Consider the following 15,731-nt stretch of genomic DNA (forward strand, 5'->3'; position numbering starts at 1 on the left):
CTGCGAATTTAAATTAGCCGTGTAGCTAACTTCAGCACATTTACACGAGTATTTTTACTGGTGTTTATTAATTGTCCCTTTTAAATAAATGAATAAATAAATCAGAAGGTTTAATGAGTTCCACACAGGTAAAGTGAACAATGAAGCAACGGACGGCTTTTATAGACGGCATGAAAGAACCAGTGTTTGTGTTGGTGAGGTGGGTCGTCTTCTCATCAGCCTGGTGTTACACATTTAAGAAATTTTAGGCAACGTCGAACAAGGTGACTGTTTTATGACCCTCTCAGAGTCGGGGTCACACTTTACTGAGATGTGGCCACATATAAGAAGTGGCTTTCATCACAAAACCAGAACTTTGGCGTTGTCTTCTCCTCCACACGTCCTCGTAAACCCTCACGCTGGTCTCCGTAGCGTCCTGGTGATCCTCCATGCTTTCCGTATCCACAGTTGGGCTCGTGTTATTTACCTCAGCGTGAGTAAATCAAGATACCATTTTGGAGACGTGCTGCACTGCTAGAAATGGCCTTACACAACGCCGGTTTAGCAGGGAGCGGACGCTTAGGAACGGTGTCAGTCAAACCTGTTGCTAACGCTAACAGGAGCGACCTCGGGGAAAGATTTGTCTCTTTTTAATGTTCATATCTTGATTTACAGACACAATAGTGAAATAAAAACCCCAGGATCATGTAGAGGGTTAATACGAACATTTAAGACCAAAATGACGAGTCTGAAGCAGCAGAGACAGAGAGAGGAGACAGTTTATCAAAAAAACAAAAAATACACTCAAAATAAAAATAAAAAAAATCTAAAAAAAATCCAAATAATTAAAAAACAAACAAAAACTCAAAATAATAAAAGAAAATAAAAAAAAAACTCAAAATAACTTTAAAAAATATAATAAAAATAACAAATAAAAACCTCTCAAAATAAAAAAATAAAATAAAAACCTCAAAATAACAAAAAAAAAATTAAAAAAATAAACTCAAAATACCAAAAAAAAAAAAAAAAAAAAGAGTAGAGGGTTAATACGAACATTTAAGACCAAAATGACGAGTCTGACAGCAGCAGGTACAGAGAGAGGACACAGAGTCGATGGAGCTGGAAGTGCGCACATGATCACTTCCTGTTTGGAACGCGGCGGCTAGCAGGTTAGCTATGTCCATTTATATAAACAGTCTATGGATGGAGCTGTAATCGAACCGCCAACCTTTGAATTAGTGACAAACGCTCCACCAACTGAGCTACAGTCGCCCAGTTGTGCATTTTAATTATATACACTTCTCCAATAATTGATGAAGATGTGAGTCAAGTTATCGCTGAATCTCTGAGTTCAGGTGGGCGTGATTGACAGGTGGATTGGCCAATCAGGGACATGTGTGGTCTGAATAATCGCAGTCTATGTGACAGTTCAGATCATGATTTTGATTTGAATGTGATTAATCTCGCAGACCGTGTTAGCAAGACGTCGCTGTGTACCAACTTCTATTTTCCTAATGGCTGCAGTTCGTTCACCTTTGAATCATATTTGAATTATAATTTTCTGATCATATACACGCACCTTGAACGCCCCGGTCTCATTAAGTCTGAAGTGTAGTTTAATGAGGCGCTCTTCACACTCGCTGTCGGTCTGAACCGGCTCTTCACGTCGTTATATAATACGTGTGCACATCTGAGTAACTGCGCCGCGCGACCTTTGACCTCGTCCGTTAAGTATTCAAAGTGTAACCGTCGGACGTCTCTGTGAATGTTAAAACGGCGGGGCTGATTGCACAGTCGTAACGGAACAATTTGAAATCCCAGTAGAACAAAGAAAGACGTTTCATTTTCAAGCGCGGACACTGAACGAGAGACAACGAAAAGTCTACGGTTTAAAAATCAGTCATGCAGATATCGATATCCTAGACCACATGTGTCAAACTCAAGGCCCGGGGGCCAAATGCGGCCCGCCACATCATTTTATGTGGCCCGCGAGAAGATAAATTAAAAGGCATGACTGTCATTTTAAGTCTCTGCTGCTTTAATGTTTGCACTGACGATAAACAAATGAGATTTTCCCAGCAAGTGGAACTGAGAAATATTTGCAAATAATCATCACAAAATGTTCATGAAGAGGAAAGTTGTCGACATGGAAGGAAGTTGGAAAGGAGAAGGTGAATATAAGTTTGTGCTTTGAGGAGAAAAACCTGTGTGTTTTTTGTTTTGAGGCGGGGTCAGTACAATCTACGTCGACATTTGTTTACGTTTAGTGACATTTACTCTGCCGCACAGTCACATCTGGCCCTTGATGGCGGCCATTTTGCTGATGTGGCCCTCGGTGAACATGAGTTTGACGCCGCTGTCCTAGACCGTATATAAAAATGGACATAGCTAACCTGCTAGCCGCCACGTTCCAAACAGGAAGTGACCATTAGAAATCTGTGTTGGCCGCGCATTGAGAGTCAGGGCTGGGTAGCTGTAATTTTTGTTGACCGCCATTTTGTTACCTCCATTTATCTTACCATTGCCCGTTATGTCCATCCGTGTCCGTTCTCCGTAGCTCTGCGTGTGCGTTCGCTAAACTAAATCGCCACAAAACGCATGTTGGATCTGAGCCGTAAAACCCCTCACCACACACTTTATACACTTTTCTCACACAGGCGTTAACATTTTCTCACATTTCTCTCTCGTTTAAACTCTCTCAAAGTTCAAACCTTCGTAGGCGTCTTTGTCGGTGCAGAACGTTTCGTCGACATTGTGGGTTTTGTCGGGGAGAAAACAAATCGCAAACGCACAGCACTTCATGTAAAATTGTACTAAAAAAAATCTACAAAACAGTGAGACCGCGAAAGGTGAACCACGACAACTGTAATTGAAGATATGAACATTAATAACAGACAAATCAGGCGTCTTCTTTCCCCGAGGTCGCTCCCTCTAGCATTAACAACAGGTTTGATTGACAGCGTTGCTAAGCGAAAGGGAAGGGGCGTTACCTTCAACAGCGTCGCTCTGGATTGGCTCTTTGGTTGCTATGATACTCACATTCGGCTTTAGCCTCGATGAGCTTCATTTGTAGCTGAAAAGAAGTGGACGTTCACTTAGTCCACGTCTCTACACAGTCTGTGGTCAGTTTCGTGGTTGAGCTGTAATAAAAAGGCAGATTTTGGCCTAGAAAGTCTCATAATGTTTGAACTTTTATTCATACAAAGCTGTGCAGTCGTGATGTGAAGGATAAAAAAAAAACACAGTTGCATAACACAGATCGTTCTGTTGTGTAAAAAGTTTAACTGTTTTTATTCAATTCAAGCTTTTTTATACAACACATTTAAAACACCCTGAGCTGACCAAAGTGCTGCACATTAAACAAAAAACAAATGCACACATCACACGATACATACAAAAAGTACAATAAAACACCCAGATACCCTGTCTAGCTTGTGTTAAATGCCAGGGAGAAGGTGTTTTGTTTTTTTTGTTTTTTTAAATTATTTGTCTTGGGAAAATGGACATCTTTTCTCTTTGCATAGCCCAGGCCACAATCAATATCAATCAACACAATGATACAAGGAAAAATAAACAAAAACAGATAAACAAAACACACACACAAAAAAAAGAGTATCTCCGGTTGCCCAAAAAGGAGTGGGAAGAAGAAAACTTATTTAATCCCACCCCCTCTGTTATTATTTCTTAAATTTAGCAAACTTTTCATGATTGTATTACATGTTTTCAGTTTTTTCTTAAACTGTGATAAAGCCTAAGAGGATCTGACAGGCTGAGGGAGGACAAGGAAGTAAGTGCCTTTCTCCGTCCCACACTGGTATCGTTTGATTTTAACAATCTGCCGATACTTAATATCAAAGTATTGATATCGGCGTCGGAAATGAAAAAGCTGGATCAATGCGTCCCTGGTTTATAACGACATAACTTGCCTGGTTTCCCTTGTCTATATGCTTAGAATATAACAAAATGATCCACTATATGGTATTAGACTTATCTATCCCCATGGAAACAACCGGGAGATGCCACCAGGCGATGTTATAGGTCAGATCTGTGGAGTAGTGACCTCCAAGCACAGTAACTACACATGTTTTTGGGGATTTTTTTTTTGGCAAAGTCTGAACTCGGCTCCAAACCGCCTGTCTTTACCTCTCCATTAAACAGACCAAAGCTGATTATTTGTATTCTGTAACTTTTCTTTTGGCTTTGTCTCCATGGAGATCGTCTCGCTTTGCTTGGAATCTTTCACATTATGGCATTAACTTAATCATCAAGCATTTATTATATTACAATATTGTCTGTTTATGCTACAGATGCACCTCAGAAAAACAAAACCGTTCTCATTGTGATCAGAGTCACGTCTCCATAGATGCACCAGTTTAATGTCATACTGCGGAACATTCCTGGTAAAGCAACAATATCTCCATGGAGACAAACTGGTGTTGGTGCCTCCTCTTGAAGTTACATACTGCACCTTTAAAATGTGAAAATGTGTCTTGTAATAATTAAATCCCTCTCCTTTTTTCCTCCTCTCCTTTCCTCCCTCCCTCCCTCCATCCTTTCCCTTTCACCCTCTCTCCTCTTCTTCTTTCTATCCCTCTCTCGCTCTTTTCTTTCTCTCACTGAACTCCTTTTACTCCGTTATCCCCTCTCTCCCTCTTTCATCCTCTTATAAATCCCCATATCTATCCCTCACTCTCTTCTTTCTCTTACTGACCCCTCTTCCTTCCTCTTTCTCGCTCTCCTTCTACTCCCTCTATTTTTGCTTCCCTCTTTCATTCTTTTTCCCTCTTTCACCTCCAACTCTCCCTCTTCCACCTCTTTCTCTCCTTCTTTCACCCCTTTCTCCCACTTGCACCATCTCTCCCTCTCTCTCCTCTTCCATTTCCATCTATCCTTCTCACTCTCTTCTTTCTTTTACTGCCCCTCACTTCTCTCCTTCCTCTCTTCCACTCCCTCTGCCTCTTTCATTCTTTTTTCCCTTTTACCCCCTCCCTCTTTCTTTCTCTCCCTCTCACCTTCCCTCTTTCACTCATCTCTCCCTCTTTCATGCCCTCTTATTCTATCCCTCTCTTTTTCCCTCTTTCATCCCTGTCTCTCACTCTCCTCCTTTTACCCCCTGTATTTTTCACCCCTCTCTCCCTCTTTTACTCCTCTCTCCCTCCCTCCCTCTCTTATTCTCCCCCCTCTCCCTCTTTTACCCCGCTCCCTCCCTCTCTCCCTCTTTTACCCCGCTCCCTCCCTCTCTCCCTCTTTTACCCCTCTCCCCCCTCCCTTTTACCCCTCTCCCTCGCTCCCTCCCTCCCTCCCTCTCTACCTCTCTCCCTCCCTCTTTTACCCCTCTCCCTCCCTCCCCCCCTCTCCCTCTTTTACCCCTCTCCCTCCCTCTCTCCCCCTCTCCCCCCTCTCCCTCTTTTACCCCTCTGCCTCTCTCCTTCCCTCCCTCCCTCCCTCCCTCCCTCTCTTCCTCTCTTATTCTCCTCCCTCCCTCCCTCTCTTACTCCTCTCCCTCCCTCTCTCCCCCCCTCTCTCCCTCTTTTACCCCTCTCCCTCTCTCCCCCCCTCTCTCTCCCTCCCTCCCTCCCTCTCTTATTCTCCCCCCTCTCTCCCTCTTTTACCCCTCTCCCTCCCTCTCTCTCTCCCCCCCCTCTCTCCCTCCCTCTCTCCCTCCCTCCAGCCCGACATGACGTGTTATAAAGAGGAGATCTTTGGTCCGGTTCTTGTCGTCCTCGAGGCCGAGACTTTGGACGAGGCCATTTCTTTAATCAACAACAATCCCTATGGCAACGGGACGGCCATCTTTACCACCAACGGAGCCACGGCGCGTAAATTCACTCACGAGGTGGACGTGGGCCAGGTGAGGGCGGCTCGGGCGGGTCATTATAACCTCTGCATTTTAAACAGACGAGTCCAGAGGTGTTTCAGTCTGACTCATCCTGTGAGAGAAATATCAGCTCTAATGATGTGATCTTATTTCTGTACGTGGCCTTTTCAGATGTGTTTTTAGACCAGCTTTACAAAAAGAGTGTTTCAAATTAATTTAAAATTTAATTACCGTATTTTTCTGGACTATACGTCGCTCTGGAGTATAAGTCGCACCAGCCAAAAGATGTATAATACTGAATAAAAAAAACATAAGTCACATTTTTAGGGGAAATTTATTTGATCCTTATTTTGACAAAATCCAAGACCAAGAACAGACATTTTATCTTTAAAGTCAAGTTATAATAATAATAATAAAACAGAACAGGCTGAATATCAGTACATCACGCTAACGTAACACATTTATATTTATTCAGCTCCATGAAGCACAGACAGAACTGAACACGTGTCTGGTTTGTTAACGTAAGATATTAACAGTTAATCAGATAAATAAAGCAGAAAAAACAAGCAACATGTTTACTCATAGAAAGAATTCCTTTGGTTTCTTCCCCCGGACATGTCGCTGGCTCGTCAGAAACGTTGTAAAAAAAAATGTAAAATTGGTGTAAAAGTCTTGGTTTACTTAAAACAAAATCATAACTAAACACATTTTCCAGCAGTGGAGGAGGTAAAAACATTAAAAATCAAAGTAAAGAAGGAAGCAGCAGGAGTGAGCGAGGTTTGGGTCTAATGGTATAAACGTATTTTTCAGATCGGTGTGAACGTGCCCATCCCGGTGCCTCTGCCCATGTTTTCATTCACCGGCTCCAGAGGCTCGTTCAGAGGAGACACGAACTTCTACGGAAAACAGGTACGGAATAAAAAGAGCTTAAAGGGCCACGGGACAGTTTAATGATCTGTGTCGAGGAAACGACATTAGAACAAACAGACCTGGGGTTGTTTTGTTTCATTCACACGTTTAACACACAAACCTGCAGATTTAGGCTCACTCTCAAACAGGAAGCGATCATGTGTGCACTTCCTGCTCCATCGACTCTGGCTCCAATTCACTTTCTATTGAAAAACTGTCTCCTCTCTCTGTCTCTGCTGCTGTCAGACTCATTTTGGTCTTAAATGTTCGTATTAACCCTCTACATGATCCTGGGTTTTGTTTTTTAGTTATTTTGAGTTTTTTTGTTTGTTTTTTTAGGTTTTATTTTAGTTATTTTTATTTATTTTATTATTTTGAGTTTTAAAAAAAGGTTTTAGTTTATTTTAGTTTTATTTTGTTTATTTTGAGGTTTATTGTTTGTTTTTTTTTGTTTTTTTTAGGTTTTTTTTATTTTGAAGGGTTTTTTTTGTTTATTTTATTTTTATTTTTTTTTTTTTTGAGGTTTATTTTTTGTCTTTTTGTGTTATTTTGAGGTTTGTTTGTTTTTTTAGGTTTTATTTTAGTTATTTTTATTTAGTTTTTTTTATTGTTTTTAGTTTATTTTCTTTATTCTTTTGGTTATTTTGAGGTTTATTTGTTTGTTTTTGTTTTTTTAGGTTTTATTTTTGTTATTTTATTTGTTTTATTTTGAGTTTTTATTTTATTTATTTATTTATTTATTTGTTATTTTGAGGTTTATTTGTTTGTCTTTTTTTAGTTATTTTGAGGGGTTTTATTTATTTATTTATAACCCTCTACATGATCCTGGGTTTTTTATTTCACTATTGTGTCTGTAAATCAAGATCTGAACATTAATAACAGACAAATCAGGTCCTTTTTTCCCCGAGGTCGCTCCTGTTAGCGTTAGCAACAGATTTGATTGACAGCGTTGCTAAGCGCCTGCTCCGGGCTAAACCTGCAGTGTGGGCGGAAAGGGGCGTTACCTTCAACAGCCTCACTCCGATTGGCTCTTTGGTTGCTATGATACTCACAGTCAGAATTGCTAATGCGCAACTCAGCTTCAAATTAGCCGCTGTAACTTCTTTACACAGTCCATGTTCCATATTGAGGACTTTTTCAAAAGACATAATATTTTAAACTGTTAATCACTATGGAAACTCTCATCTCGCCATTTTATTTATTCTTTTGCTTCCCTCTCTCGCTTCCAGGGCATCCAGTTTTACACTCAGATCAAAACCGTGACGTCGCAGTGGAAAGCCGAGGACGCCACGGTGACCAGCCCCGCCGTTACCATGCCGACGATGGGCCGCTAAACGCGCTCTGGCGGATCTCCATAAAGGCCTTACAGCGACCACTAACGTTCCAACGGGAAATGGACGTTTTTTTTCTGCCAATAACGTAATAATTTAACTTTTAGCACTTATTCCAAAAGTCAAATGTTTTATTAATTCACCGTATTGTTATTCAAATCTGATTCTACTTCATTGAAAAGCAAATTGCCATCGGTAATCTCTTTTCGAGGCGCACAATGAGCTCGTAAAAAGGCCAATTAAATCGCTAATTATGTTTTTGATCAAATGTACTGACACTTACGGCTTTTTATTACATCATTGGCATCTCATTTTTAATAAAAGTATTAAAAAGACTAAAAGAAACGATAAAAAATGGACCAACTATCGTAACTTTATAGCGCATTATGTTACTGGCAGGAACAACCAATCAAAAATCCAATCAACACATAGTAAAGGCAAGGACGGTGTCTTGCCAAACGGCACAAGGGCAGTGTGGGCAGTGCTGGGGTTTGGACCGGCTGGATTTGGGTTGAATTATTAATGATTCATGAATAAAAAGTATATTTCTTCTCCGTTGTAAGAAGTTAGACACTGTAGTCGGGTTATGGACGAGTTTGGATGTGGTTTTTGCACAACACGATGCAAAAAAAGTATTTCTAGATTATTAAAATTAAGTGAATTCGCAATTTTAATCTTTTATTTGCTTAGTTTGGATTTTTTTTTTGTTTTTAGTTTGGATGGAGTTTAGTTTAGATTAACTTATTTTGACTTAATTAATTTTATTTATTTATTTTTTCAGATCCAGGTTTAGTTTGTTTTATCCCTGACAGTTTGGACCGCTCACTAGCGCCTCACAGTGGTCACGTCATGTTACTGCGACGTGTCCTCTCAGCTTTTCAATGGGTTTTGGCGCCGTTTTCCCACTACTGGAGACAGGACGATAGCGCCATCTGCAGTGCACAGGCGTGTGAGAGTAAAAAAGGCCCCTCGTCCCAGTTTAAAGTCCCGAAACTGTCCGGAAACTGTCCCGTAATTGTCCCTGTAACTGTCCCGAAACTGTCCCGAAACTGTCCCGAAACTGTCCTGTACTGTCCCGGCGAAGATGGCGCCAAAACCTGTTTAAATCTGCTGACTGGACATGCCGCAGTAGCATTATGTGACCACTCTGAGGCGCTAGTGAGCAGTCCAAACTTTCTAAACCAAATAAACCTTGATCTGAAAAAAGAATCTGTTGAAATAAATGAACATAAATCCAGATGAACCTCATTGAAACTGAAAATAATGGTCCAATCCTTATTTTAAACCATTAAAATAAATAAATAAATAAAATCTGTAAATTCAACCTACTCAAGATTAATATTGTGAATTCAGATAATTTTATATATTTTTTGGCGTTGGACTGAAGGGCTTATTTGATTGTGTCTCATTGTTGCTGTGAAATCTCCTGGTCATTTCTGTATTTTCTGACGAGGTGAACAGTTTGTATTTTGGTTTGTTGTAAATGAAAATGTAACTGGACGATCACATTTTAAACGTCTTCCTCCTGAGCCGCTGTTACTCCACAATGTACAAATAAAAACACTACATGGTTTGTATTGTGAAAAATAAAATAAAAATAAAATGCTACGACTTAAACCTGCTCAGATCAAGTTCAGATTTGTTCACTTATGGTGCGTAAATTTCTAGGTTTAAAAATAAAAAAATAAAAACGCTTGGATGATAGAAGTAAATCCATATTTGTCAAAACTACTTAAAAGTTCATTTGTCGTGTTTTTTTTTTCCTAATTGCTACGGTGTTTGGTGGGATAGTATCACCTGGGGACTATAACGAAGTAAAAGTATAAAAAGTACTGTACAGATGCCTAAAGTTTGTATAGTAAATATTTGTACAGTACATTTTACAGCGTGTACTTTTTATACTTGAGTACATTTGAGAGCAGTATCTCTACTTTCTACTCCAATACATTTTTGAACAGGACTGAAAAGTACAAGTATTTTTTCTTATTTTCTTACACCTGCTGAAAAGGCTGAGTTTTTTTTTTTTTTTTTTTTTACATTTTCAGAATCTGAGCAAAACAAAAATCTATAAATAAAAACTGATAGAAAAAAAAAGATCCATTTAGTTGTTTCTGTTGAACAAAATTTAGCTCAAATCTTTATCAAAATCAGCACATTTGAAGCTTAATAAGACTCAAAATACACATGAGATACTTTTACTTTTTACTCGTTAATCTTGTGCATGACAGGATTTATTCATTTCTCTTTGTTTTTTTGGGCTGATGAGAGTAAAAACAAGGAATTCTGTTTGTACATGATGAGAAAAATGACGTCCACATACGAGACGTCCACATATTAATGCTGCGTTTGAATCATTTTGAAGATTTTAATAATGATTTGCAAAAACTTTTAAGTGTCTGAACAGAGCAACGTTCTCCCTGAGTAAAAAACAAAATGAGAAACAACAAATGTGTCTCGTGTGAAGAGCTGCAGAGACATGAGCCTTTAGCAAAATCTGGAATCTGAACTAAAAAGTGTTAAACTCTTGTGTCTTTAAGTGACAGTTTAACGTCCTCATATGTGACACCAGGACCTTGGAGAAAAAAAAAAGTATTGTGGCCTCGATTACAAAAACGTGTGGTCACATGTGGACGCGGGTACTTTAATACTTTTACTTTTGCTCCAGTATCTGTACTTTTACTTGTGTAACACTGTAGTGCCTGTGTTAAATACATCACTGTAGTTTTACGTTGGTCTAGTGGCAGTTTGTGAAAAAAAAAACTGGGAGGAGAGAGTTGGAAATTACAAAAATACAATTAGAATTTGCACACAAAGAACACAATTTTCTTTCCATATTCATTGAACATAAAGGTGTCAGTTTATATTTGTATTATATTTATTAAATGTGGGCAGTTGGATCAGTCTGAATGAGAAATACTGCACGATATAAAAACTGTCCATTTATATTAAGTCCTTAAATCACACGTCACACATCGGGACGTCCATCGTTTGTGGGGTTTTGTCCTTAGTCTTTTTACTTCGTCGTTTTTTAATGTGATCTGAGGGTTTCTGTTTGCTGTGCGTCCCCACGTGTCTGTCCCGTGAGAGTTTAAGAATAAATCCTTTCTTGCAGACGGGGCAGCTGTAAGGACGCTCGCCCGTGTGGATTCTCATGTGTCTCTGCAGATTACAGCTTTGGGAGAACTTCTTCATACAAACTGAACAGCTGTAAGGTTGCTCCTGTGTGTGAGTTCTTTTATGCACCGTGAGGCCGGACAACTGAGCAAACCTCCGGTCACAGACTGGACAGCTGTAAGGTTTGTCCCCCGTGTGGATTCGAATGTGTCTTTGTAATCCCTTTTTGGACTTGAATATTTTCTGACAAAAATAGCACTGGTGTTTCTTCCTCTTTGACACGTCTCCACTCGTTCGCGGTTCAGGGGACAGATCCGAGTCTTCTGCGGCCGTGTCTCCGATGTGGACTTGGTGGTTGCTGTGTCCAAAAGCCTCGGTGTCCATCTGTGCGTCCGAGCAGCTTAAAGGAGCCGTCCAGTCCTCCTCAAGGTCAGAGGCAGAAGACATGCCCGTGTCTCTCTCTGTCTTTAGCTGTAAATGTGTAGCTGCGCTCGTGTCCTGTCCCTGTATCTCTTGTCCTCGTGCGTCCTGTCCCCCTGTCAACAGTCTCTGTGCGTGCTGTCTCCATGTGTCCCGTCTCCATGCGTCAGGTCCCCATGTCTCTTGTTCCCGTGTGTCCTGTCCCCGTGTCTCCTCTCTGTTCTCAGTCTGTCCTGGCTGAAACGAGGACTCTCTGGTCTTCTCACAGACTCTGGACAGTGAGACAGGCAGTGGTTCGTCCTCCTGTTTGACGCTCTGTTCCTCTGTCTCCCGTGTGTCCTCTGGCTCCTCTGTCTCTGGCTCCTGTGTCTCGTGTCTAACCTGTGGACACTGTGTGCTGTCCCCCTGATGCTTTAGTCCCTGGATCAGTCCGGGGCTGGCAGAGGGACTCTTGAATATGAGCAGGACTTTGGGCTCGTGTTTTCTCTGGTTCTCCGCTTTAGATCTCCGCACTTCCTCCTCATATTCCGCTATGGTTCTTTCAAAAAGCGCAAATATCTCCTCAGCCGCAGCGTTTAGCCGCAGATTCACCAAAGCTCTCAGCGCTTCAACTTTAGACATTTTCAAAGTGTTTTTAGCTTTAGCTAGCTCCAAGCTAACACCCTGGATCCATGCTAACACCGCACGAGCTCCGAAAACGTCATGACGTCACAGCTGCGGAAGTGGAGACGCGCTCCTCAACATAAATAATAATAATAATAATAATAATAATAATAATAATAATAATAATAATAATTATTATTATTATTATTATTATTATTAGGCAAGGCAAGGCAAGTTTATTTGTATAGCACAATTCGTACACAAGGTAATTCAAAGTGCTTTACAGAATAAGAAAGACATTAAAATCACACAAATCAAACATAAATAATCACAAATAATCATCATAAAATCAACATTAAAAGAGAAGAGTGCAGAATAAAAACCTGTCAGTCATATGCACAGCTAAACAGAACTGTTTTGAGTCTGGATTTAAACATTGTCAAAGTAGAGGCCTGTCTCACATCTTCAGGAAGACTGTTCCAAGTTTTAGCTGCATAAAATTTAAACGCTGATTCCCCATGTTTAGTCCTGACTCTGGGCACCAGCAGGAGGCCGATCCCTGAAGTCCTCAAATTGCGAGATGGTTCATATAGCACTAACATGTCGGAGATATACTTTGGACTTAGGCCATGGAGAGACTTATACACAAGCAGAGCTGCTTTAAAGTCTATTCTTTGAGCTACAGGAAGCCAGTGCAGAGACCTGAGCACAGGACTTATGTGCTCATATTTCCTGGTTCTAGTCAGGACCCGAGCAGCAGCGTTCTGGATGTACTGCAGCTGTGTTAAGGCTCGTTTGGAGAGGCCAGTGAGCAGGCCGTTACAGTAGTCTAACCTACTGGAGACAAATGCATGGATAAGTCTCTCTAAGTCTGGCTTTGACAGTATACCTTTGATTTTTGCAATGTTTTTTAGGTGGTAAAAAGCTGCAGATGTTATTGATTTGATGTGGCTGTTAAAGTTCAAGTCTGAGTCCATTATTACCCCTAGATTTCTAGCCTGATTTGAAGGTTTTAGAGAGAGAGACTGGAGGTGACTGCTGACACTTTCTCTATGTTTCTGTGGGCCAAAGATGATAACTTCAGTCTTGTCTGAGTTTAGCTGGAGAAAGTTGTTTTGCATCCACACACTGATCTGTTGGATGCAGTGGCAGAGTGAATCCACTGGTCCATATTCACCTGCTGCTAGTGAGACATAGATCTGAGTGTCATCTGCATAGTTGTGGTAAGACACATTATTGCTGCGTATTAACTGGCCTAATGGCAGCATGTAGAGATTGAACAGCAGGGGTCCCAGGATTGAACCCTGGGGCACCCCACAGGTCAGGGACATTTTATCTGATATACATTTTCCAATTTCAACAAAGTACTCCCTGTTTTCTAAATAGGACTTGAACCAGTTTAGTGCCGTACCAGAGATGCCCACCCAGTCCTCCAGTCTCTGTAAGAGGATCCCATGATCAACAGTGTCAAAAGCAGCACTCAGATCTAACAGGATCAAGACTGAGACTTTGCCTGCATCAGTGTTCAGGCGGATGTCATTTGTCACCTTGATAAGAGCAGTCTCAGTGCTGTGGTGGGGTCTAAAACCTGATTGGAAAACATCAAAGGAGTTGTTCATTTCAAGGAAGTTAATAAACTGTTGGTAAACAACTTTTTCAAGGACTTTGCCTAAAAATGGCAGATTTGAGATTGGTCGATAATTGTTCAATATTGTGGCATCAAGACTGCTCTTCTTTAGGAGAGGCTTGATAACCGCAGTTTTCAAAGCACTTGGGAATGTTCCAGATTGAAGTGACATATTAACTATGTGAGTGAGTGGTGACAGCAAACTGTTGAGCACAGACTTTAAAAATTTAGTGGGTAGCACATCGAGGCAGCATGTAGATGAACTCAGACTGGTGACAATCTCTTGGACAGTTTTATCAGTTACAGGTGTAAAGTGAGTCAGCTCTAAGTGTCTAGGTGGGTGCTGGGTTGTTATTTGTGTTGTGGAATTTATGGCATTTTTAATACCCTGAACCTTGTCATTAAAGAATACTGCAAACTCATTGCACTTAGATGTGGAAATTAGTTCTAACGGCAGTGGAGCTGGGGGGTTTGTTAATCTGTTTACCGTTGCAAACAGGATACGAGAGTTGTTACTACAACTTCCAATAATGTCAGAAAAATACCTTTGCCTTGTTCTACATAAACTGTGGTTGTACATGTGCATCTTTTCTCTGTAAATTTCATAATGAACCTGGAGCTTTGACTTGCGCCATTCCCGCTCGGCCCTCCGGCACTCCCTTTTCTGTGCCCTGACCGAGTCATCATTCCTCCATGGCGCTTTCTGCTTATCTTTAACCATTTTAACCTTCATCGGGGCAATGGTGTCCAGAACATTCAAAACACTCGAAATTACAGAGTTCAACAAATCATCAACATCAGAACATGAGGCATTTTCAAAGTGTATCATTTCCATGAACAGTGCACCTGTGTTATCATTTATGTGTCTCCTTCGAACAACTGCAGGACCAGCCGCTGGTTTGGGAATAACAGACAGGTCAAAGAAGACACAGAAATGATCAGACAGAGCAACATCCACCACATTGACATTTGAAATATTTACTCCTTTTGTAATGAGCAGGTCCAAGGTGTGTCCTCTGTTGTGGGTGGGCTCGCTGACATGCTGAGTCAGGCCAAAGGTTTCAAGGACAGAACTGAGCTCTTTAGCGTTCCTGTCAAACACATTATCCACATGTACATTAAAATCACCTGTAATGACTAAACCATCAAAGTCTGTGCATATGACTGAAAGCATCTCAGTAAAATCATCAATAAAACTCAGACAGTACTGGGGAGGTTTGTATATGACTAAGTAGAGTATGGAGGGGGATTGTTTTAGCTCCATTTTGAATGAAACATACTCAAAAGATGAAAACACTCCAAATGACAATCTGTGAGTAACTAAACTATCTCTAAAAAATGCGCACACACCTCCACCTTTTTTGTTTACTCGTGTTTCAGATTCAAATTTGAAGTTGGGTGGAGTTGATTCCACTAGAATTGCATTACCTGTGTTTTTGTCGAGCCATGTTTCAGTTAAAAACATAAAGTCAAGACTAAAAGAAGAAATAAAATCATTAATTAAAAAGGACTTGTTACATAAAGATCTGACATTGAGCACAGCAAGTTTCAGATTAGTTTCAGTAGGACTGGATGTTATCTTCTTACAGGGAATGTGAACTAAATGTCTCTGATTGGACAGTCTAACTGTCCTTCTGTTAATCAGTCTACGCGGTGTAACTGTAGATATAGCTCCATCACAGGGCCTCAGCATGATATTATCTTTATCATGACTGTATGTCCTGAGACAGCAGAGGCCCTGTGTGTCCTAGCTCTTGTTGATAACAGCTCTGGGGGAAGGGCGAGGAGGGGGGAGTTTGGGTGAGGGACCAGGTGAATGAGCAGGGGGGAGTTTGGGTGAGGGACCAGGTGAGGGCCGAGGAGGCGGAGCAGGGGGGAGTTTGCGTGAAAGACGAGGGGGGATAGGTGGGTACGGGGAAGAGTTCAGCAT

At 40.9% G+C, this 15,731-nt stretch overlaps 2 protein-coding genes across 2 annotated transcripts in view; one reads left to right on the forward strand and one right to left on the reverse strand.

Annotated features, from left to right (window-relative positions):
• Nucleotides 1–9,658, forward strand: part of LOC117392883 (methylmalonate-semialdehyde dehydrogenase [acylating], mitochondrial-like) — a 29,854-nt gene extending 20,196 nt beyond the window's left edge. Inside the window, exons 10-12 of the mRNA XM_033991049.2 lie at nucleotides 5,651–5,830; nucleotides 6,608–6,706; nucleotides 7,936–9,658. Coding sequence (XP_033846940.1) covers nucleotides 5,651–5,830; nucleotides 6,608–6,706; nucleotides 7,936–8,040 — 384 coding nt within the window. The 3' untranslated portion in view covers nucleotides 8,041–9,658. The remainder of the gene's footprint in view (nucleotides 1–5,650; nucleotides 5,831–6,607; nucleotides 6,707–7,935) is intronic.
• Nucleotides 9,659–10,989: 1,331 nt separating this feature from the next.
• Nucleotides 10,990–12,192, reverse strand: LOC117392578 (zinc finger protein 184-like). Its single transcript, XM_033990671.2, has one exon. The coding sequence runs from the start codon at nucleotides 12,190–12,192 to the stop codon at nucleotides 10,996–10,998; it is 1,197 nt and encodes a 398-aa protein (XP_033846562.1). The 3' UTR covers nucleotides 10,990–10,995.
• Nucleotides 12,193–15,731: the final 3,539 nt, after the last annotated feature.

Source organism: Periophthalmus magnuspinnatus, chromosome 24 (genome assembly GCF_009829125.3).
Source record: "Periophthalmus magnuspinnatus isolate fPerMag1 chromosome 24, fPerMag1.2.pri, whole genome shotgun sequence".
Taxonomy (NCBI): Eukaryota; Metazoa; Chordata; class Actinopteri; order Gobiiformes; family Gobiidae; genus Periophthalmus; species Periophthalmus magnuspinnatus.